Raw genomic sequence first — 24,925 nt, forward strand, 5'->3', positions numbered from 1 at the left:
CTTCATTTAAATAGTAACTCCTACGTGCACATAAACATGCACACAATTTTTTCTGGTAATCCATCAAATCTTTCTGAAGCAATTCTGAATCTGAAAATGCACATGAAAACTGTAAAGTGAATTTTTTTATTTTTTTTTAAACTCATCTGTTTGTGTTTGCAGACTTTAGTTCTGAAAACATCTCATCTCTTAGTTTAGCTAAGGGATTTCTCTTCTAATCTGTCTGAAATATGAGGGGGTTTCTTTTTTCCATTTTTAGTAGTAAGAATAATGTATTGGAGATACTCCTCCAAATTCTGAGATTGGTCAGAGAGAAGCAAGGGGGGAGAAGGGATGCATGCAAAGATAAGAAAGAGGAGAATGAGAAGAGCACAGAAGTTTATTTTATTTCTCTGTAATCTAGAAGCTGGATGATGCCTGCTTTTGCTCCGTAATGTTTCTCCCTGTAGTTTTTTTTGTCTCCACAATGTTTTTTATCTCCAGCGTGCACGTCTTATATCTTCATTGTCTTGACCACTTTACTAGAAGTTCTTCATGGTTAGGCATGTAACTGTCCATGTTACCACTGTTAAAATGAAGCATATCTTCCACTTTAATCTTACTGAACTGTAAGAATAATTAAGCACCATGAAATGTATATCTTGGGTAGACTGGGTAGGTGACTCTCCCCAAAATCAAGACCTCTAGACTTATAAAATATCTTAAGTGAAAACGTAGATATAGAAGTGGTCACCTGATTGTGTAAATGGACGTGCACTGTGTGTTACAATATTAATTATTATTTGCAAGTTATAATATGCTAAAAAGTGTATTATTCATGCCTTCTTGAGAAGAATGGTGTTGCAGTATGACTTTTGTGACTGCCTTGATATATCTCCATACAAAAGCAAAAATCTCCCTGTTTTTCTCTTACAACATGATGGTAATGTTTTCCCCTCTGACCTTGAAAATGTGATATGAAGTACAAACAACAGAAGCAATGGAGACATTTGCTCTAGCCCGGTTTGTTAATCTACCAAAAGTGACTGTGTGCTCATGTTTTGTTTGTGCTACACTGGACTCTTTTTGCTGTGTTCGTGTAGCCAGGTTCCAGCCTGGCGAACCACGGAAGAAATGCATATTCAAAACTCCTGCAAGCTGACTTACAATTTTAGTGCCATTGCAGTCAGAGAAAAATGCACACGCTAATAGCTTTTTTGGAAGGTTCTGAGGTCTTAGAGTTTAGTGCTGCACCTTCACCTGCCCTTTCACACACAGAGACTTGTCCATCGTCTTAATTTCTGGAAATGGAAGAATTAGTATGTATTCTCTCTGTTACTGCAATGGAATTTAGAGTCTGTTGCATTCTATGCATCTATTTCCTTCTGTTCCCAGAAAGGATGATATTTCTGCACAGGCTTGTGATGTCTGCTGTCACTTCAAACTCTCCAATGTTATACCTGCTGCATTTTCACGGAAGCCAAATGTTGCTACAAGCTTTTTTTCACAGGGGAAGGTAGTTCAGAGACTCAGCTGTCAAAATCTTTTTTTCTGGGAATCTTCCTTCTTGCTTGGAGAACATACTAGAGGACTATACTTCACGTTGAAAAGCAGAGGCGTAATTCCTGTTCTAGTCAACGGACCCTGGACAGAAACTTGGCTGACTTGCTCTTAGGTGTTTCACTTGGCCAGAGCTGAATTGCTCTCCAAGCTTCATTGATTTAATCTCAAAATGTATTTAGTACTCACCTTCATGATTTTGGCTGGGAATGTTGCCCAGAGTGAAGAGGTGAATGAATGTTCAGGGAACACCAATTAAAAAACTGGGCCACCTTTGACTGAAAGTTGTTTCTCTGTGCACAGTCTTTTCTATGCTTTTGTGAATTTAAGAACAGTAGAATTTTATGGAAATAACTTTCACTAGTTCTTTTCAGAAACAAGACATGAGGCTAGATACATCTCTGGTCTGACAATATATGCATGTATTACTAGGACAATTTGCTGCTGATAAACTTGATAATGGTGGGTGTCGATATGTCCAGACAGGAAAACAAGAATAATTTAAGTGGTAGCTTTGAAGGATTTTAGTAGATTAAGATTCAAGACTAACTTCTGTCTTTTTATCTGCACTAAGGCATCTTTTTGCACATCTACAGGTGAAATGTTACTATTCCTACATAAAGTGGTATTTATACTGTTGCAGAGTATTAATATCTTACAATACATGATTCTGTTCAGTAGTTGATTAATGACAAAAGATCTGGTAGATCTAGATGGAATTAAGACTTCTGTAGAATTTATGATCTCATGGATTTGTGGGGTAAATTTCAAGATTTTCTCTCTTTGCTACTGTAGTCTACAGCTTTATAAATCAAACATAGTCTATCCCTAATCCCTGCTTTTTCCTCCATTGAAATCTGCAGAGGTGCTTATGTTGGATCACATCGGAGAGAAAATATTGATAAGCCCTTCAACAGGAAATATATTTCTAAAGAAAATTTCTTGGTCTGAAAAAGAATTTTGTTCACTTTCAAAGCATCCTGCAAGTTTAGCTCTGTAAGAGAAATCATCTGAAGAGATGTTGACCATTTAGTGTTCATTGGTTAACAGTTGGCAGTTTGAAGGACGGCAGAATTGATGGTGGTACAGAGAACAGCAGTTAGAGTGATCAGTGATGGAATAACTACCTTGAAGAGAAACCAAAAAGGCTGGGACTCCTGAATGGGTGATGAAGGCTGGGGGGCTGTGGCTATTTATAAAAGCGTGAAGGTAGTGGATAAGTTGAATGCAGTAGTTGTTCACCAAAATTCATGAGACCTAAACTAGCAGGCATTCACTGTAACTAGTAGATTAATTTAAAACAAATTAAGTATTTCTTTAAGTAGCAGGTAATGAACTGCTGCTGCAGGAGTTCTGGAGGCAAAGAGTATCAGCAGGGTTGGAAAGGTTTTAGACAAATTCATATGCAACAAGCCCACAGATAAATAGTGACGGGAACAACATCCTTGCTGTTTCCCGTTTGGATTCTGAGGAAGTACAAGGGGAAGAGATTGCAGAAAAGAACCGGACTTGTGTGCACTTCATAAGTGGTGTCTTCTGTTACAACCATCAGAGACAAAATGTGGGTCTGATGCAGAAAGATCACTTCTTAAATTTGCTGTTTCCCCATGTCTGGTTTGAATCATTTTTGCTATACAACTTACACTTCTATTTTTATATGAGCTATCCTGAACTGACCATAGATACAATTTCTTATTTCTTTCATGTTTTACAGTGAATAACCCTATACCTTCAAACCTGAAGTCAGAAGCTAAAAAGGCAGCTAAAATATTACGAGAATTTACAGAAATAACTTCCAGAAATGGACCTGATAAAATCATACCTCGTGAGTAAAGTAAATATTTTGATTCAGCTGAAATCTCCAGCACTCCCCGGTGTTGCAGTCATGCACTTTTTACCAATTGCCTGATTTCACTGACCTTAATTTAGAGAGGAATGAAGATCTGGGGTGTCATAACTTTTGTGAAAACATTTTGGAAATAAAGGGGTTGGGTTTGCTCTGTTCTAGGCAGAGATTACTTACTGGGAGAGATCTTTTGCACGTTTATAGCTACAGGGTATCTGCACGGGAAGGCTTACCCCTGGGGTGGACGAACAGTCTAATGCTTGCCCTGTGAATGTCTGTTCTTAAGGGAGAACCTGGAATAGTGGCTCTGGTTCTCAAACATCTATGTTTATTAGAATTAGCTACATGGAAATAAGTTGAAGGAAAGAGATCAGGGTGCATTTCCCCTTTGATACTGATCAAGCACTCTTACTTGCTCCTGTCCTCTTTATTTTTGCAATTCTTATTCTGTGTTTCTCCTAGTGTCTTGCTTCATCTGGTGTTGCTGGTTGTGGCTTTGAATTTATAACTGTTGTGTTCCAGAAAGTCTGTATAAGACTTGCAGGATGATGACACTTTATTTGGCACAAACACTATCTAATGATCTAAGCTGATTAGGCTGCTGTGTGTCACTGTGTTTTAAATTCAGACTCCTCCAAAAATCTGTAAAGACATGGATGTCAACTGTTTACTGCCTCTTTATCTTGCTAAGGGTAGCCATACACAATATTCGTGTCAACAAGCAAATTAATTCTGTATGAGCTAACTGGGATAGCTGAAGCAGTTGTGGCAGCGTAGAGATCAGCACAGGGCAGCGCTGGGTGGTTGACTGTGGAGTGGAGGTGTCATTATTGGTTCAGCTTTTTTACAGTTTTCTTTAAGTTTTTGCTTTGATAATATGACTCTTATGTGTTCAAAATTGTCTCCCCTTCTCTTAGAATTTCTCTTACAAGATCTTGAATGAATGATTTTCCTGTTTCAGCTCATGTAATAGCTAAAGCCAAAGGCCTTGCAGTTTTGTCTGTTATCAAAGCTGGATTTTTGGTGACGGCTCGAGGAGGAAGTGGAATTGTATTAGCTCGTCTTCCTAATGGAAGTAAGTGGATATTTTCCTTCATGAGAGAATTAAAACAAAAATAATTTTGTTTTCTTCATTATTTCTTTTCATAACATGAAAGCATGAGATGTGTGAGGAGTCAAGCCAGTAGGTGACAACATTTAATTTGAAAGATGTTTTCAAAATTTTGTACCTACTTTTAACCAGAAGTAAATGCTTTCACTATCTTTGTAGAAAAGGATGAAATATAAAAACATATGGTTTAAAACTCATTAGAAGAATGAATTATATCCAGTTGTGGACAACTGTATGATAAATAATTTATAACAAAGATTTGCTTAGATCATGATGGTTTGTATTTCTTAAATTCCTTCCTGTGGGATAAACCAGTCTATTTATGTGATTCCATTGTAATGGTTTTGAACATAGTTTTACATAGAGAATTTGTTAGGATTTTTTTAAACTGTAATAATAAATTGAGTATTTCTTGTAACGTGGTAAAAATTCTGTAAATTTTTCTTGTTTTGCATGACAGCCTGGTCTGCTCCTTCTGCAATAGGAATTGCTGGCCTTGGTGGTGGATTTGAAATTGGAATCGAGGTATAATTTTGCACTTGAAATACTTGTTGGTAACTATTTTTGCAAGAAATTAAAATGCTTTGACAAAGATCTAAATGTTGGTGAAAGAGCAGAATCTTATTTTTCTGTGTAAAAAATCTGTTATAAAATCATTTATACAAGACAAACAAAATAGGGATTTTGATCCTATCAGTCTAATTGCTTGGAGAAATTTAGATGAAAATGAGTGACAGCTGCTTCCTCAGTTTCTTACTTCTAGCAGACTTGATTTTTCCCTGAAGAAAATCATCTTGTCACTGTGTTCACATATAAGTCAATTGGAGTTAGTTAAAAGTATCCTGTACTTAATATTGTATCACATGCTTTATTTAAAGAGCACAAGGACTCCATCTGGCAAGAAACAGTGAAAGAAATTGAAGGTAGAGTAAAATGAAGCCTAGCTAATGTTACTGTACCTCATGCATTTCCCACTCAAACTTGTGATTACTGACTTCACCCTTCAGCTTGGGAGCATCAAAACTGATGGTGCCTCCTCAGCAGAAATGGTTAAGTAAGGGACTCTCGGCATCTTCAGAGAAATTCTGTTGATCTGAGCCCTGACAGCGCTGTGCCTCTGCTTCCTGTCTCTTCTTCCTCCCTGCTCCTTCACCCTTTTTTGTTACTGTTTTTCCTTCCTGTTCCCACCCTAGCCTCCAGTTCTGTCCTTTACTTTACTTTGTGTTTAGCTTCTGTTCTGCCAATGTCCAAAGAAAATCGAGGTAACAATGTGCTGCCAACAAGATGTCTTGCTATGGGAATGTGCTCTTCAGAAGCATCCATGCATAGATGGTCTGGGTGGTCCACACCAGCTCCCAGTGTATCTCCGACAACTAACCAGCTACCCCTGTCCTGACAGCCAGTTAGCCAGCACTCACATAATGAGCAACAGTTCAATATATTTTTGTATCCTCATTATTTACTGTGTGATCTCAGGCATTATTGCTGTGCACTTTTTAAAGGATGCTATGAATACAAAATTACTAATTTTTGTAAGGTTTTTTTCTTTGGTTTTCATAGCTACAGGATCTGAATGCATTACAAAACACTGAGTTTAAGCCCCAGGCTTTAGTTTGGGTTTCTTTTTTTTTTTTTTTTTTTTTTTGCTTTTATTACAATGAAAACAGACTGTTTGCATACTTTTTCTATGAAACTTTTCCTTTAATCATCTCCATCTGATATTTTAGATAATGTAACCATTTACTATTGATACTTACTCAATTTCAACAGAAGCTATTTCTGAGAGGGTGTTTTTATCTGAGCAATATGCTATCCTTCATTTGAAATTTTAGTCAGCTTACAAAATACTGTTTCCTTACTAGCATTATTATAACACAGTCTTACTTATTTCTTCTAGGGAAAAGATGCTATTCAGAAATACCTAAGTGGCTTAGGAGCCCAGAGTCCAGTTTCAGCATTCTTTTAGTCATATATAAGCATAAACCTTTTAGAAATCAGTTGAATTTTATTCCTGTAGGAGAGATTATAGTTGGCATAGTTGTAGTAGTAATTATGGGTGGTTTTAAACAACCAGAAAGAAATCAGAGACTTCAGAAGTCATAGTAAAACAACTTGGTACCTCAAATTAAAGATTAATTTTAAAATCCATCTAAATGCTTTCCTTGAAGGTTTTTTCACTATGGATTCATTTGGCTTTAGCTGTGGAATCATACTCTTAATGGGTAAGAGGGGGTAGCAGCACCCTGAATGACATTCTCTCTCCATCCCTGGATGATTCAGAAGCTACTGTCAGCCATCTTTTGTTTGGGATAGGGTGGAGGTTACCAGGAGGCTAATAATAAAAGCCTCTCTTACGCTGTGTGTAATACTTCTGGGCCAGCCTTGTTTTGCAAATAATCTGGTATTTCCTCTTGTATTCCCTGCTGTCATTATTTGGAATTTGGGGTAAGTTGAAAGTTTTTTCTGAACCTGGCTTTCAGTCAAGTCCGTCAGATGAAAGATCAGGCACAGTAGTCCTTGGGTAGTCAATATATCTGTTGAAAATCCATCATCTGTTGATAATCCATCACACTAAACTACAAGTGTAATCCACTCTGTTGAACAGGCTGGTACTGCTGCAGTAATTTTTAATACATGTAGTGTGTTTACTGATCTTTCAGGTAAGATAGTGATCTTTATGGGATCATGCTTGTGTTTGAAAAACTTTTTCCTTCTTTAAAATGCTTCCTAGTTTGGGAAAAACAGTTTTAGGAGACTTTTGTTGTAATCTGACAAATCAAAGAGTTATAGGTTTACAGTACTGATGGTAATAGGCATCAAATTAACTAGTAGTACTAGTTCTTTGATACCTGCATTTTGTGTCACAATCTAGGCAAATGAAGTCGTTTTAAAAATAGTGATTTTCTTTTTTTTCTGTTTTTCATTTGAATCTTTCAAATACCTTGATAGTTCTTCAGTTATTTGTTTCAATAGTTTTGTGAAGAAACTGGCTAAAAACTTAAAAGTTAAAGTCTTAAAAACTTAAACATGGATTTATATATATATATATATATATTAAACCCCTTATTTTCGGTCAAGGAAATAAAATTTTGTCAGTAATGGGAAAACCTGTATCTCTTGGTGTTTATTCTTTAGACAGTAATTTTTGTTTACTAAGTTCTGTCTTGCTGTTATTAGTTCAGTTATGGAAGGCTCAAAATTATTTCCTTAATCTGATCTCTCTTCACATCTAAAAACACCTTCATAATTGTTTGCAAAAGCCATAGCAAATAAAAATTTGTTAATCAGGAAATTCTGAATTAAAATAGTGTTTCTGTTACTGCTGTTGTTTATCACATATTGACCATATCAGCATTTTGAAAAAAAAAAAATCATTCAAATTTGAATAAAAAGGTAAGTGAAAGGATTTTTAGTTTCAAAATACTTTGTAGAAAAAGAATCGATTTGTTATGAAAATTGTTTCAAAAGACTCCTTTACAAGAAAGCAAGTAATTCTCTGAGAGAACAAGAGATTTTTCACTTCAGTTAAAACCTTGATAGATCTGGAGCCAGTTTTCATTTGCAGAAGGGGGATATCTTCGATACTCTCACCTGTTTTCCTGCAATACAGAAGATACTTCTCCCATGCCATTAGTTCTTAAAAAGCATGGTACTTTTATTTGATATTTTATAGGTTTCAGACTTAGTGATAATATTGAATCATGAAAGAGCGGTAGAAGCTTTTGCCAAAGGAGGAAATCTTACACTTGGAGGAAATCTTACTGTGGCAATTGGACCTCTGGGGAGGTGAGTGAAATACTTTCCTAATATGGGGTAAATTTAAATATGGAAGTTAATTTTTAAAGCTGTATATAAACACTGATGTGGCTTTTTTTGTTATGTTACAAAACAACCTGGGAAACCTGTATGTTGACTGGGCCATATTGTTCTTGTAGTGTTACACCTGTTCAATCTCTTGTTGCTTTTTGTTGCTTTTTTTTCTTTCCTGATAATGACATTTGTTGGTAGAAGGAAAGTGTTCTGAGATTTATTCTCTTTTTGCAGGAGACTGCTTGGCTAGGCTCAATAAAGAGCACAGGTGCTACTGTGCCTGACAACTATTATTTTTATTAACCTGTGGGTCTGTGCTTTCTGTCACCACAGATCTGCCTGACAGTAAATAAAATATACACCAAACAATTACTTTTAAATCTTAAGTGGTTAAGCCAGTTTACTTTGAAGTATGAGATGATATAATCACAGAATAATTTAACTTGGAAAGGATCTTCTGATATATCTACTCCAACCTCCTGCTTAAAGCAAGATCTGTTATGACTTTAGATCAGGTTGCTCAGGCATTTTTTTTCCAGCTGGTTCTTGAAAACCTCCAAAGATGGAGACTGCCTAGGCTCTCTGAGCAACCTGCTCTACTGTTGGGCTGTCCTCATGGTGAAAAGCTTTGCCTTTCATCCAGTCAAAACATTTCTTGTTTTATGTTCATAGCTTTTTATCCTTCCACCATACACTGCTATAAAGACCCTGGCTTCATATTCTTAATTGCCTCTTCATAGATAATACTTAAAGGTTTCTTTTAGGTTCCCCCTAAGTCTTCTCTTCTCTTCTTTGCTAAGCCCAGTTGCCTCAGACTCTGCTCATGGGACATGTGCCTCCTTATGCCTTTGGGTTTTTTCTGATGAAGTTTTTACTGATGTTTTTTCATCTTTTCTGAGAAAATAAAAAGTTAATACCTGTTCCACAGATTAGAGAGATCTATGGATCAGGGGAGCGCAGTGAATGTTACCTGCCTTGCAAAGGTATTCAGTATGCTATCCTGAAACATCTCTGTGTCCAAGCGGTGGCCTAGGTGTCGGGGTGGGGCAGATTATCAAATAGGTGAAAAAACAGATCATGAGGCTCGAGGAACAGTGGTAAATGTTGTACTCAGAAGCCAAGTTTCTTTGAAATTCCTCAGGAGACTCTTCTGGGACCTCTCCTGATTGAGATTTTTATCAGTGACCTGGAGGAGGAGATGCAAAATATCTTTTTCAGGTTTGTGGATGACACCAAATCAGGGAGTGCAGCCAATATGCTTCAGGGCAGGGTTGCCATTCAGAGTGATGGACCTAGAAGTGTAGAGGAAAGATCCAACAGGAAACCTCAAGAAATTAAACAAGGACAAATGCTAAGTTCTGCACCCTTAGTTGGATAAACCCTTCCTCTGCAGTTGTGTAGGCAGAGCCTGCCAGGCTGGGTAGCTGTCCTGTTGAGAAAGTGCCGGGGACAGTAAACTGAGCCAGCAGTACATCCTGACAGGAGAGGCAGCGAATGGTGTAGGGGGCTGCATCAACAGAGCTGTAACCAGTAGATAAGGGAAGTGATTGTTCCCCTTTGCTTGGCAATTTGTAGACTGTGCCTAGAATATTTTGTCCAGTTTCATCTATGCAGTAGGTGATGTTTATAAACTTGGGTGTGTCCAGTGAATGGCTACTGAGATGGTGAGGAACACAGAGTACATGAACAATGAGGCTGGGGGAGCTCAGCTTATTTAACCTGGAGAAGCCAAGACCTTGAGGTCTTCTAAGAGGCTGCATTCCCAACAGGGTCTCACCAAGAAGACAGACCCCAATTCTGTGCTGAGGTGCATGGCAAGACAGTGAGAGATGGAAGTCATAAACTGAAATAAGGAAGGATCTGACTGTATATGAGAAAAAAATTTTCAACATGAGTATAATTGAGTAGTGACACAGAGTGTCTGTGGAATCTATATCCTTGTAAGTCTTAAAAATCTGGCTAGACAAAGCCCAGAGCACCTTGATCTCAATTTGATGTTGTACCCATTTTGCCCAGGACATTAGACTGGCTGACTGCCTGAGGTATCTTCAAACCTAAAATATGTGATCCTGTGTAGGACAAAAATTGTAACCTTCCAGTTCTGTTGAGATCTGATAAGGCCTTACTTGAATTATTTTGTGCTGTTTTGGGTAACATAAAATCAACAGGGATTTGGATATATTAAATAAAGTTCCAAGTCACCACAAATGTAATCAGATCATTTTAAAACACGATTAAACCATGAGTTAATAATTTTCAGACTTATGAATGCAAGAAGAGGACTAATGTGTGGCATTCACATGAGGCAATGGTCTGTGCTTCAGATGAAACCTTATCAAACAACTTAATTACTTTGTACCAGGTCCTGTCTGAAATAAGAGCTGAAAATAGATTTCAGATTTGACCCACTTGAATTTATTCAATAGAGTTTGTAAGAAGAGAGGGAAGTGAAACTCTTCCTGACTTTTAGTAGGATTAAAATAAAGAAAACAATTGCTGTTCATGTTGCAAAGCCATATTGAAGAATGTGAACCAAAACTTTTTTCCTTCTAGAAACTTAGAAGGGGATGTTGCCCTGAGAAGCTCTGCTGCTGTCTATACATACTGCAAATCTCGAGGTCTGTTTGCAGGTGTATCACTGGAAGGAACATGTTTAATTGAAAGGAAAGAAACAAATCGCAAGTAAGTTCTCTTCAAATCTAGAAGATTCAGTGAAGGCATAGTGACAAAATGAACTAGGACACAGTTTGCAAAATGAGTTTGTTGTGAGAATGTACTCTGCTGTGTTTAGATTTTCTTGAGGGGCAAAGGTTTCTTCAATTTAGACATCTTGCAGTGGGTATTGAGATGATGCTGAATGCTTAGAGATTATATATCTGTGGTGGATTGACCTTGGCTAGCCAACAGATGCCAACCAAGCTACTCTGTCACTCCCTCTTCCTCAACAGGATCGGAGGAGAAAAAAAAAATGACAAAAAACTCATGGGTTGAAATAAACACAGGGAGATCACTTACCAATTACTGTCTCAGGAAAAAAAAAAAAAATTGGCTTGGGGAAATGAATCTAATTTATTGTCAGTTAATAAGAGAGTAAGATAATGAAGGATAAGGATAAATTAAAAACAAACAAACAAACAAAACCCCACAAAACAAACCTTTGCCCCACCCCATCTTCCTGGGCTCAACTTTACTCCCAACTTCTCTACCTTCTCCCCATGAAGAGTGCAGGGGGATAGGGAATGGGAGTTGTGGTCAGTTCATCACATATAATCTCTCTTGCTGCTTCTTCCTCATACTCTTCTGTGCTCCAGCATGGGGTCCCTCCCTCAGGAGACAGTTCTTCATGAACTTCTCTAGCATGGGTTGTTCCCATGGGCTGCAGTTCTTCATGAACTGCTCCAGTGTGGGTCCTTTCCATGAGGTGCAGTCCTTCAGGAACAGACTGCTCCAGCATGGCTCCCCCACAGAGTTACAGGTCCTGACAGAAAACCTGCCTCTGTGTGGGTGCCTCTCCACGGGTCCACAGGTCCTCCCAGGAGCCTGTTTCAGCATGGACTTCCCATGGGGTCACAGCCGCCTTCAGATGCATCCACCTGCTCTGTTGTGGGGTCCTCCATGGGCTGCAGGTGGAGATCTGCCCCACCGTTAACCTCCATGGGTGCAGGGGCACAGCCTGCCTCACCACAGGCTGCAGAAGAATCTCTGCTCCAGTGCCTGGAGCACCTTCTCCTCTTCCTCCTTCGTCACTGACTTTGGTGTCTGCAAAGTTTTTTTTCCTCACATATCATAGAATGGTTTGGGTTGGAAGGGACCAACCCTTGGTTGGGTTGGAGCTGGCTGGCATTGGCTCTGTCAGATATAGAGGAAGCTTCTAGCAGCTTCTCACAGAAGACACCCCCGCAGCCTTACCCCGTACCAAAACTTGCCATCTAAACCCAGCACAATACTGTAGAAGATAGGCATTGAGGTATTTACTACATAATGAGAAATATTCTTTTAGGCCACTTGAAAAAAAAAAAATCTGGTTTAGAGTGTCACTGAACTTGAGAAAATACCCAGTTTAGGGAATGCTGCTTCCTTTATGCAGCCTATTAAGTTTAAAATCCAAGGAACCTCTAAGTGTCTTGTAATTGTATGTCCTGTGTTTATAAAAAGTTGGATTCTGCTAATCTCAGCAAAGACTAACACTGATTTTAATGACAGCATTTCAGTAACTTTGAGCTATCTCCATTCATAAAATTCAGGTTCCAGTGTCTTAAGGAATTGTACTACATCATTAAGGAATCTATTACAGTGTTTTGCAAAAGTTGTGTGATTCTTCAGTTTGCTGTGTGATTGGCTTTCAAGTGGTCTAGCTGATACACACTGTGACCAGGAACAAAATATTACTGGCGAAGAACATTTTGAAATAAGGTGGTAAATAGGCATTCAAGTCTGCTACAGTTAGTTATCATTCTAGATTTACAGTGTTGAACTAGTTCTGTCGTTTGTCAATAGATGATCCGAAGGAGAAATGCAGGCATGGGGGAGGAAGGTCCTCCTTTTCACAGGATTGGTTTATCTAGACATTGGAATGTAGTGATGATCAAATACCTGACATTTTTTCTTTTGTATCAGGTTTTATGGGCAAGATATTCGTGCTAGTGCCATCTTGCTTGGTGATGTGCCTTTTCCTGCTCAAGCAGAAGATCTTTATGAAACTCTAGCATCCTTCACTGAAGTATATGTAAACGAAGAGCAAAAGAATAATCCAGGAAAAGCTGTAAGGGAACAAAGAAGGGTTTATACACCTCTTTTTCACACAGGCTTTTTCCGTTCCTAGTCAGTGGTAATGTTGATATTCATGTGGCATTCTTAACTTCTCTATTGGGTGCTTAAAGGCATAACACATTGTAGATACTGCATGTAACATATTCATTCAAGTATTGCCCTGGTAGGCTCTTCTGGACAAGAATGTTGCTGGGTTTGCTTTGCATCCTCCAAAATAACAAAGTATATCCTTGTTTTTATAATAGTGCATAATGAAATCTGAGGTGATGATTAGAAAATTTTGTTCAACTATTCATAATCAAATTAATCTGCAAATAATGAGCATACCATGTTTGATGTTAATACACTTAATTTTCCTACATTTTCTGTTTTCCATTGAAAGAGTCACATTTCCAATATAATATTAAGACTGTAGAAGATATTTTCCTGCAGATGTTGATGTTACTGATAGACAATCACTTACTTTCATCTTTGTTAAATCCATGGTGAATTACTTTACAGTCATGTGTATGTCAGTAGTTCTTTTTTTATTATTTTTTATTGATTTTTAGTTTTTTTTTTTATTGATTTTTAGTGATTTTTTTTTAATTTTTTTTTTAGTGTGACTTGATATACCTCTAAGCTCTGAAGTTAAAATCTGCTGCCAGGTGTGATGCAATTTTTTATAAAAATTTGTACATTTTAGGTAAATGACCCACCTGCTAGACCATCATCGAGGCCAGAACCACCTAAACCCACTGTTAGACCAACACCACCAGGTTAAAAACATTTTTATAATGAGTAATTTATTCTCCATATAAAATTAGAGCATTAAAGCTAATGGATGTTATGCAATTATTCTAGCAGTAGCTGACTGTAAAAATATTTTGTTAATACTCTTCTTTGGGCAAACACTAAAAGCATGTTGGGATAGTGCCATGAGCAATAAAGGATAAAAGTTTTGTTTGTTTTATATTAACAAACCTTTTCTCTCTGACAGGTTTCCCATAGAAATAGTATTTGTATAGTTACAGAAGCATGTAATATTTCAAAGGAAATATTCAATTCATGTTTATTGGATACGTAGAAGCTCCATGGTACAATGAAACTTCTTAGTAAAAAGAACAGATCTACTAGAAACTGCTAGTTCTACTTCTATAAACTTTTGGTTTCTAGAAAATGTAGTTTTTCTTTTAGGTTGTCATTATCTTTTAATAGGTAGAGCTCTTACAGTAGAGCAGAGGAGGCAGAGTTTTGACTCTATAACAGTTTGTCTACCAAAGTGCTGTCATTGAAAGTGAGGCTTTACTGTGCAGCTCCTGTTAACTTGGTTTATTTCTCTGGACATGGGTATAAGACAAAGTCCTTATTTGTTTCTTCTATACTGCTCCCTAGATAACTGCAATCCTTTTTTAACTATTGAACATGTATTAAAAAATCAGTATATGAAATATATCAATATATGTTAGTATATCATATAACTTGCTACTTTATTTTCCCTTTCAGCTAAAAAGAATACAAACAGACTTTATCCTGAACTTCCAAGTGATTATGCCTCTGTGGGTAAGTACTAAGCTTACATATCTTCTGTTAATGCAGCGTGGAATCTGAGAAGTCCTAAGCACTGTGGAAGATACCTAACAATATCTGTCTATATTTCTGTTTATTTTTCTTTATTGTTTATGTCTTAAAAGGAGATTCAAGTCCTGTACACTCTCTTGAAAACAGCTTATAAATGTGAATCTTATTCCCTGACTTTACATTCCAACAATGATCTTTTTCTGAACAGCAAAAGTTGTTTTGCTTTAGTCAGTGAGCTTGAAAAATGCACTGAAAGTAGTAAAACTGTTTTACATTACCACCTAATTGAAGTGGAAAAGAAAGCTGATATAACAAGCTTGTGTCCAAGTCCTTATGCAAGATACTATAACTTCTGTTTTAATTAAAAAGTGCTGCCACAGGTAATATCTGATTTTGCTGGCATAAACACAGATTTCCATTGCAGTTATATTCCTTGAGGTTTTTGTATTGAGTTAACTGTATTATACTGCAAAGATACTACTTGTTTGTTGTTCTGTTCTGATTCTCTTAAGTTTAAAGTGGTTTCAGCTCTAACAGGAGAATGTTATTCTGTAGTATTTGCAATGCAGCTCTTGAACTGTGGGGCCCAACATCTGGAAACTTGTGATTTGTTAGGAAAAAACTTCATAATAAAAGTGGTTATGTTCATTTGGCTGCTATAGTGTTCTCTCCCACTAGGAATCTAACCTTTCACAGGTAAAAAACTGCTAGCTGTTTCAAAGTCGGTGCAATAAATAATTTCTCCCATGAAATATATTGCCCATTTGATAAACAAATGTTTTAGTGGTCTCTGCTAGGATCAAAACCAAACCAAGGCATTCAGTATTACCCATGCATGCACTTTGCTTTTGAAAATCAAGTTTGATAATAGATCACAGTAAAAAGTCTATTTCAGGCAGAATACTGTGATTTAAAATAGTATTTAAACTCTGTTGTCTGAAGGCCAAAATCATGATTGTATTTTTCATTTCTTGGTTCATGTAATTAGATACTTTAACTAAAATTAAGATCAGTTTATGTGTGTCATTCTCTTTGCATTCTCCTTTATATCTTCTCTCCATACGTGCTGTTGATGTGTGTGTCTGTTGAGGGGACCAACATAGGAGTATCTTAAAACTGGCTGTTGATGTGACTTCTGCAGATCAGAGACTTCCTGAGAATCAGAATTTTCTACTGTGCTGTAGAACTTCTAGCATGAAAAGAATGATGACTATATTGATCTGTACTGAGTAGCTGTCATACATAAAGAAAGAAAAATTGGTCTGCTGGCCATTAAAACTAAACTTTCCCCGTGTTAAACTCCCGACCAGCTGAGAAGAGGTTTCTAAAGCAGCAGGAAAAACTTGCACGCAGGTTTGCTGTATTAAAGGAAGCGTTCTTCCATTCAGGTGCAAGTGACAGCATAAAAATCTTCCAGAGCCACCTGTTGATGGCATTCAGAATTCTTTGAAATCAAAATGTGGACTCAATCATTCTACTACTTGAGGACTCCTAATGATTTCTAGAAATACATAAGCTTGTCTTTGAGGAGTGCAAGAGGCAGTAGGGTCTTGTGTAAATGACACTTCCTGCAAGAAATGTCTCATGGTAAATTTTTGTTTACATTACAAGTTTGTCATGGTCTATTTTACATTCTGTTGCAGATTGTATTTCCATAGGTAACAGTTCAAATGCTATCTGAGTCCACAGAAGTACTATGTTTCAAAGGCTAAAGAATTGTTCTTACACCGGGAAAAATCAAGGCTGAAGTCAGTTCCCCTAAGTGTCTCAATACCATAGCCTTACATGCATGTTGATGGGAGGCTGGAATAGAGTTGCAGTCCTTTTCACATCAGCAGCAAAGGGTGTATTAATGCAGGATGATGGAAGAGAAGGAGCCCTAAGGCCATACCTCCTGTCAATAATCTCTTCCTGCCTGTTTATAGTCCAGATGATTTCAACGGAGCTGCCTAGCAGCTATAGCTTGTACTAGCCAATCTTTATTGCAGGATTAGTTGTTGCAACTGATGTTCTACAGTGATCTGAAAAAAACATACTTTTTTTGTGTCTTTCTAGTTTTTTAAAAAAAAAGGGGGGGGGGGTTAGATAACTAATACAAGAGTACAAGAAACTAATCTTTAGGAAGCTATATTTTAGGTATAATGGCTAGTGCAGGGCTAGGTTTTGATGAGCAACAAGCTTGTCTGGGTTGCCAACAGTAAGGATTTGCTTTTGGGCAGTGAGGGGGGAGATCGGCATTGTGTTATGAGGCTTTGGTTTTGCAATAGTTACAAAAGCAGTAGAAAGGTCGAAACGTTAATTCTCCTCATTAGGTGGAAGAAGAGCTAGACTTGTGGATGAAACATTTTTAATTATTTTATGTTGACCTGAGTTATCTAGATAGGTAATGTAATATATCCTTTTTCAAACGCAAGAAGAATGTTAAATGAAAAACATGTTTTTCTAAATTGATAATGTGATACTTGAACTCAGGCACAAGTAGATTGTTTTCATGTAACTGAATAATACTTAAGGTAATGCATTTAGTTTTAAAATGAGGTTCAGTAATGCTTTCAAATGTTTCCAGAAACTTGGAAATACCATGAATTTTATTTTAAAAAACCTATAATTTTCAGAGCCCTTTTACAATTCTGAGAAAAAAAAAACCCAAACATAATAGCTAATACAGTTATCATGATTCAGTGAAGTATGAAGAATCTGTACTGTAGTAGTAGAGATTTTTCTGGAGACTGTTCAGATAAAGATATTAGATTTGCTTATGAGTATGAAAGTTCATGCCTCCTCCCTTACTAGAATTAGGGATTTGCAGCTTCCTTTTTCCACTTGTCTCCCTCTATGTTGTACAATCTAATAAAAGGGCTGACTGGTCCTTCCAAACTTTATTACCATGATCTAGCTTTACTTCATCTGGATAGAAGGCTTCTCTGGAGTTCTGTACCACACTGTAATATAAATGACCTGTGGTTCTTTAGTGGACTACTTGGACATTGGAGATGCAGGAGTGGTTTATTTTATTAGAACAAATTTTTTTAGATACATTAGGTTGATAGTTTGTCACACTAGAATATCTAATCCAAGATGCTAGATTTTTATCAGTATTATGATTTCTAGTTATTTCTGCTCGGAGTTCTGCTATGGAGCAGCAAGTAACCAAAACCATAGATAAATGACTTACCTGTTTTGTCCTCCTAACAAGTTACTAAATACTGTAAAGTTACGAAAATGTTACAGTGATGTGGTTTCCAGTGATCTGCTAGTAAAAGCAGAAGCTGAATTAAAGTGAATGTTGGTGAGAACTGAATCATTAACAGCCAATTTGTTCAAAATCAGAAGTCAGGTATATTTTCACTTTTTCTTCAACTCAGCTAATCAGAAAAGGACAGGTTCATATGTTTAGAAAAGAACCACTTAAAATTGACAAGATGCTGAAACAATCAGGAAACAGACTTGTGGCAGGAATGGGGATGAAAATGCAAAAACTTTTTCCTTCCACACACTGTTATTTCACTACTCATTCACCATTATCAAAAATCATCATGGGCTTGAGTTCTCTGGCCTCGAAAAATACATACTTGCTTCACATTTCATTCTGCTTCTGCTCAGTAATGTGTTCCCTTTCAGGAAGGGGTGGATCTGTGGCTACAATACTGTAAGACAAAATGCTCATTGTAAACACAAAAGTGGTTCTTTTTATAACAGTGTATTTTGTCATAATTGGAGACAGTAATGATGCCATTTGCATCTTTTAAGCAGTCATATGCTTTGCTTGAGAAACTCATAGGAACTTATGCCTGTAAAGGCTAAGGGTTCAAGGGTTCTGTTTAGATTTCTCTCAGAAACAGTGGCTTTCTTACTTTTCACAAGTACTTAAACTAAACATTTTAAAATTTAATTTTATCTTGGTGAAAATGCCCTCTTCTTTTGATTTCTGAACTGAATAAATTATCTATCTGCACACACTGAACCCTTAAGACTATTGTGTAGAAAAATCGTCACATCCTAACTTGATCACTGTAAAACTAAAAAAAAAAATGAGTCATAACTATTTTTTTAAGTGCAAACTTTTAACTTTGATAATACTATGAAAATATTAACAGATTGTCACTGCCCATTAGAGTTATATTTGTATTCTTACATACTGAAAGAAGGGCTAGATCAGGCCTGCTGATGAAGACACAGAAGCAGATGAGAAACGTTTTTAAGAAGCTAAAAAAAACTTACTTCCTTCAATGATGGCTTGAGTGATTTGTCAACCTCATTATTAAAAATTCATGTCTTCCAATATGAATTTGTCTGCAGCTTTTAGACAGTGATGTTTATTGTGGCTTTCTTCACTGTATTAGAGACCTTTCCTACCCGAAGTATTGGGTTTTTCCCCTCTTTTCCCTTTGAGACAATTGTGCTGTAATCAAACCACCTTTTGATCCTCCTTGATCTTTGTTTTGATTGCTAAACAGATTGATGAGCTCTTTGTCATAAGTAATTTTCTCTTTCCTCTCAAGTTTTAAATAGTGCTACAAATAGCAAATTCTGACATGTGAGCTCACTGAGATCAATAAGGTTTGTGCTCCTAAAAGCTAGATTGAATTTGGACTAAACTCCAGTCCTTACCTTTTTTATTATTTATTCATTTATTTATTTTAATCTTACATATTGCTACTCTATGTTAAAACGATTGAGACAGTATTGACCCTTTTTGATTACGTGGTACCATGAGGTTGTAGTAAACTCAGTTTGTGTAACTAAATCTCTCTGACATGCTGCTTTTCATGGTTACGGTTCTCCAGGAATCTGGTCTGGCCCAATTCTCTATAATTTTGGAGATGATCTCAATGTTTCTTTCAGTAATTTATGAATGCCAGATGGTTCAGTAGATCTATGAAAATCTGTTTGCTGTGAGAATTCCAAGACAGATTTTCATGTCTCCTGAAATGTATTTTGTCAAGGAAACTTGAGGTTCTGTGTGTGAATTTCTTTTTGGTAGTACATTATGGTGGGGTTTTTGTAGCCAGTTAAAAACGTAAGTGCTAACTAAGCTAACACAATTATTTGGACTAAGAATTCATAGACTTCTTACAAGGTAAAAAGCTTTTTTAAAAAAAAAAAAAAATCTGTTTTGCAGGTCTCTGAGGGCAATAGCATAATTTTTACTTGTGACTTCACCTTCTGTTTCACTTATTTGACTTGCATGCCTGTTCTGCAGTTCAGTTTCCGTCTGACTTATAGAGCTACAACCTCTGTGATAATATTAATCAAATTCGGGGAAAAGACAAAATATAACCTGGAATGTGGGCACCATTTAGCTGTCTCTGCATTAATTAATACCTCTAATTATGTGTACTTCTGAGCTTGTCTAAACACTGTAGTGAGACAGTGGAGGTTTTAGAGCTGCTGAAAGAGAGCATCACTCTGTCCTTGCAACTTTAAAACAGGCTTGCTTTGCTAAAGGTGTGTTGAAGCAATTGCTTTATTTTTCTGATATGCTTCGCTTACTTTTAACAAAACTGGTACTATTTTTTAAAATTTAAAACTTAACTGGAAATCTGACATACAGCTATTTAAATCAGGTATCCAGTTCCACATTTAGAAGTACCCACTGACAAAAACACTCTAAGACAAACGTAAGTGTGCCCAAATCTCCTCTTCGGTAGTGACTTTTGTCTTGAGCATTTTTATTGTAATTAAGACTAAACACCACAATAGTAAAGTAAAAGTATTTCATCAGTTTTGGGGCCAATAAAATTCAGGTATCTCTGTGGTATCAGGCTAACTTTTTCCCAGGGTAATACCTGAATTTTTGCTTTTCCTTTGTTGTCAGAAAGCATGTGCTTAAAGTCTGTCTTTCTAGAATATTGTCAATATTGCAATTTTTGCTTTTTTCTGTCTGTTCTGGATCAAGTTGATTTAAAATGGTGTCATCATTCTGAAGATTCATTTGCCAATTTGAACTGTAGTAAAATTAATCAAAAGCTTTTAGCTTGTAGTTAAGATTCTAAAATGGGTTTTGTACCATGCTATCTGCATAGACCTGTAAGGGAGAAGGAATCCAAAACCTGTTGGTTTTAAGGATGTAGGAAGACTCCATGGTTCACAATGAGGGGAAAAATGCATTTTGTTTTTGAATTGGAAATAAAATTATCCATGGAAACATTATTTATTTCTGTCACTGAGACTGACTGATATTTCAGGAATGTTGGTCCCGAGTCATTTTTGTAGGCATTAGACTGTACACTTTTAAAAGTCTATTCATTAGTGAGGATATGAGAACTTGCAGATAAATAGAATAATCAGCTCCACCTGATGGAGTGCTGATAGAGGAAGCCATTCTTTCTGTTGAGTTTCCCGTATTTTCTTGTGATACTTCTATGCTGTTACTCATTCCATGTAGATAAGGAAGTTAACTGGTTAATGAAATTGTTCTCTTGTTGTGTGTCTTCATGGGGAAGTGGAATAGATATTTTTTGTGGTGAATATAAGATGCTGATTTTGATAACTGAAAACTGGATAAGATAAAATAACAAACTCAGATATATGCATATTCCTTGAGGTGCTGTGGATGTGTGCTATGTATCTGGAACTGAAAAAGAGCCACTTTTCATTCTTCAGTTCATGAGTTATTTGTTTTCCAAGAAGGGCAAAGATTTGCTGTAGGATCAAGTAGAACTATTTCACATTGTAAGCAGGAACCCTCATCAAGCTGTGCAGTAATATGTTCCTTCTATAATTTGAGGAGGAACTCTAGCAGATTATAAACTATAAAATCAGTTAAGACAGTTCAGTGTGACTAATAGATATTTGGTTGAGAAAATTTTTTCAGAGTGAGATATATGTTGTATCTTTCATAAAATCCTTCATAATCCTTCATGATATTGTCTGCTAATTTATCAAATATGAAGAAATTAACCCCCTGGAAAGTAACTCAAGTACATTATTTTTGTTGTTTGTTTCTAAGAGTTTTAGCTAAGCTTGGTCTATTTCTGTGTTTTTCATGGCAAGGCTTGTGACATGTTTATATTTAGTTATCAGAAAAATAAAGCATCCATCTGGTGGTCCCTCCCAGTATTAATTTTCTTGCTATTATGAGCTCTTTCTTAATACTAACCAAACCCAGGAAATCCCAGGAAATTATTTTTGAGACTATTTTTATCCCTGATTCACTTTTACTAGGATGGTACTATTACTATCATGAATGTAAGAAGTCTGATAATCAAGCTGCTTATGGCTTATGTTGTGGCAAGCTGAGAGGAAAATAATGTAGCATGCATCAAGACTTCACTGGTCATACTGAAACAAATAACTTACTGCGTGTAATCAGCTAACTCAAAATACAACAAGGCACAGAGAGATTGAGGTCAGACGTGCTAGGATGAAATTGGGATCTTTCTGATGTGCGCCTGCATTGGCAGAGAGCTGTTATGCTAAATATGAACCAGATACACTGGCATGGGGAACAATATTTTTTCTTGTCATTTTTTAATGGCGTGGAATAAAAATTAGGAAATTAGAGCTAAATCATAAGAATATCTCAGTGCAATCTATGGTTATTTTATGTGTAAAGCAGCATTAAACTAATAATCCTGATTCACAGCAGTTAAAATGCAAAATTGTTCATGCGATCATACAAATGTTAAATGATATGGGTTAAAGTCTTTTGTCTGAGGCCCTTGTAAAGCATGCAGCTTAATGTTTTAGCATATTTATGAAATATATGCTTAAAAAGTTGTTTCAGAGCTGTGTACTGCGCTAGATAGTATTTTCTTTCCATATTGTTCTACTAGTAGGACAAAGGTAAGTTTCAGTTGCTTTCCTATCTACTTATCTAGAAAAGCCTTCGACAGTATGGGAACTTCTGCTTCATTAATACTAGTAGATCCCAAATAGGACTTTTAAGTACCTCAAGGAAGTAATATACAGGATTTCTATCCAGACTGTGGCAAAATGGCCTGTGCTTGATTGACTTGAGATGAAAGCTGACAATGATCTAAGAAATGGAGATCATTTTGCAGTTACAGTAGGGCGATGCTTTACAGAACTATCTTGATAGCAGGGACAAGAAACTTCACTACATCTGAAAACTACATGTTTGAGAGCATCCTGTCTTTCACATAGTCCCCTTACCTCTGGTGAGAGGCAGGAAGGAAATGGGAGGAAATGCTCCATGTCTGTTCCCAGAAGGATACTGAACATCTACTTTATATTACATTTACTTTATATTAAGTGTTAAGGCAAGACTGATAATATTTCCCTTTCTTTGGGAATTCATTAGTTTTTACCCTGATGGAACAACAATTTTAAGTATATTTTTCCATGAGTAGTTGCACAATGGACAAATTCGATTTAGTGTCTGTATAATATCTGCAAGCAGAATTTCCTCATACTTGAACTAAGGGATATTTTCTTTCACTAATTTAGTTAATATAAGCTTTTTCTTTTGAAGGAGCATCTACACAGCCAATATTTCACTTGACCTAAAAGCATACATAGCATCACATCATGTTCATAAAAGTATGAAAAATACTGTCAATACCCTTCTTAAGCTTTAGCTGAAAATTACAGAGCTGTTTGCCTTTTCATATCATGAACTTTATCATGACTGTGTGCTTTTTGGCCAGGCTGATGTAATGAGTTTTCAGCAAAGACTGGCTGTGCTAGCCTGGGAAGTGTAATGTGAACACAGTTTGGGTGATGGTGGCAGTCCAAGATGCTTCATCCTCATGAGGGTGGATGTTGCAAGCTGCAGTTTGCACTGAACAGTTTAGGCTCTAATTCATAGGTCTGTGCTGTTCCTAGCTCATACTGAAGTTGTTCTGTGATGAAATAGGGGTATCTACCTTTCTTCTATCAGTTTACACTGTGATCAGATGATACAGGTTTGTGCAATGGGATACTGTAAGTGGAAGTACAATTGTTTGGGTCACCGTTTGGTAGAGGAAGAGAACATATTAAACACCTTTTGAAGTTATAAGCTGATAGAGACCGTGGTTATAGGTAGAGTTAATAATGGCTGTACTGGTGGTAGAATAACATAACAACAATGAGAATAAGTAATTGTGGCAAGAGTAGATTCTAGCATAGATTTCAACAGCCACTGAGCCCTAACAAGTGTTTTTAATAAGTGAAGAAACTGGCAGAAACAGCATAGAATGAAGTCGGGTTTACTACTTTTTTTTTTTTTTGGTTAGGCTGTATAGTGTTTCCCAGACTGGGGTAAAAGCTAATATTTATATCAAGTGACATAGCTCATGCGCCAGCAACGCATCAGTAGAGCTTTTGAATCTGACAGTACAGAGATTTAAGAAGCAAGATGCAGTGTATTCAGGTTGATATGTTAACTCAGTATGTGTAGAGGAAGCATGGAGAAGCTTGTCAATGTAACAGAAGATCCACAAGATTCCTAAATCATCAGTTTGACCTGAATAAACCAGTTCTCATTACTGTACTGTACTTTTCAGAATATGAAGGTTATGCATAGCATTGCGTCTCAGCTTTTGCAGTATGATTTCAGAACAGGCATTATTTGCATTAATGTAGTCTTGAACATAATAAAGCCCTCCACATTGATATAGTTTATTTGACCATTTCAGTTTGAATTAAAATTTAAATGTTTTTTGAAAAGTCAGAAAAATCTAAAAAGTAATCAGCAAAAGTACTGTTATGGAATTGACTCTAGCAAGCAGGAGGTGATATTTTTATATCCTAAATATCAAATACATCCACAGATGCTTGACAAAAAAAGGCATTTCTTTAACGCAAAAGCTGAGTGTGCTGAAACAAAGATAGAAAGCATTCCATCAGCACATGAAGATGATGAACCAGCATGTTCCCTAGTAGACCAGAAACTCAGAAGCAGTGAAATATGTTTCATACTGAATGAGCTTAATTTGCACAGTAACTTAAACTTTAAATATAGTCAGGTCTGTTTCAGTCACGAATGAAACCACTGGTTTTGTTCGCTAGATCTGACACCGTTCAGTAGTGACATGGAAGCTGCTGTGAAATGGTCTATTTTCAGTTTATGTGGAAAGAGGTCAAAAATACTTCAGCCTCTTTCTGGGTTTTGCGAGTCTATTATAAGACTGTGTATAATACCCCTATTCCATGCATACAGATTTGCAGCTGATGATGAATTTCTTATCTGTTGAGACTCTGGAGCAAAACTGACAGTAGCGTGTCTTGTATGGAACATCTGGCCCAAACTTTTTGCTTTGTACTGTCTTTAACAACAAGTATAAAACATGGAATAGTTTTTTCCAGCCACCATTTTTTTTGTTAATGGAGAATATAATTAT

The 24,925-nt window shown here is 36.6% G+C and overlaps 1 protein-coding gene across 2 annotated transcripts in view; it reads left to right on the top strand.

Moving 5' to 3' along the window:
* SH3YL1 (SH3 and SYLF domain containing 1) overlaps nucleotides 1–24,925 on the top strand; it is a 48,163-nt gene that overhangs the window by 9,361 nt on the left and 13,877 nt on the right. Inside the window, exons 2-9 of one of the 2 annotated variants that reach the window (XM_074922333.1) lie at nucleotides 3,254–3,364; nucleotides 4,347–4,460; nucleotides 4,957–5,021; nucleotides 8,170–8,282; nucleotides 10,860–10,988; nucleotides 12,924–13,086; nucleotides 13,762–13,834; nucleotides 14,562–14,618. In XM_074922333.1, coding sequence (XP_074778434.1) covers nucleotides 3,254–3,364; nucleotides 4,347–4,460; nucleotides 4,957–5,021; nucleotides 8,170–8,282; nucleotides 10,860–10,988; nucleotides 12,924–13,086; nucleotides 13,762–13,834; nucleotides 14,562–14,618 — 825 coding nt within the window. The remainder of the gene's footprint in view (nucleotides 1–3,253; nucleotides 3,365–4,346; nucleotides 4,461–4,956; nucleotides 5,022–8,169; nucleotides 8,283–10,859; nucleotides 10,989–12,923; nucleotides 13,087–13,761; nucleotides 13,835–14,561; nucleotides 14,619–24,925) is intronic. The other variant, XM_074922323.1, reaches the window with a different exon arrangement.

The sequence above is a fragment of the Athene noctua genome, chromosome 1 (genome assembly GCF_965140245.1).
Source record: "Athene noctua chromosome 1, bAthNoc1.hap1.1, whole genome shotgun sequence".
Taxonomy (NCBI): domain Eukaryota; kingdom Metazoa; phylum Chordata; class Aves; order Strigiformes; family Strigidae; genus Athene; species Athene noctua.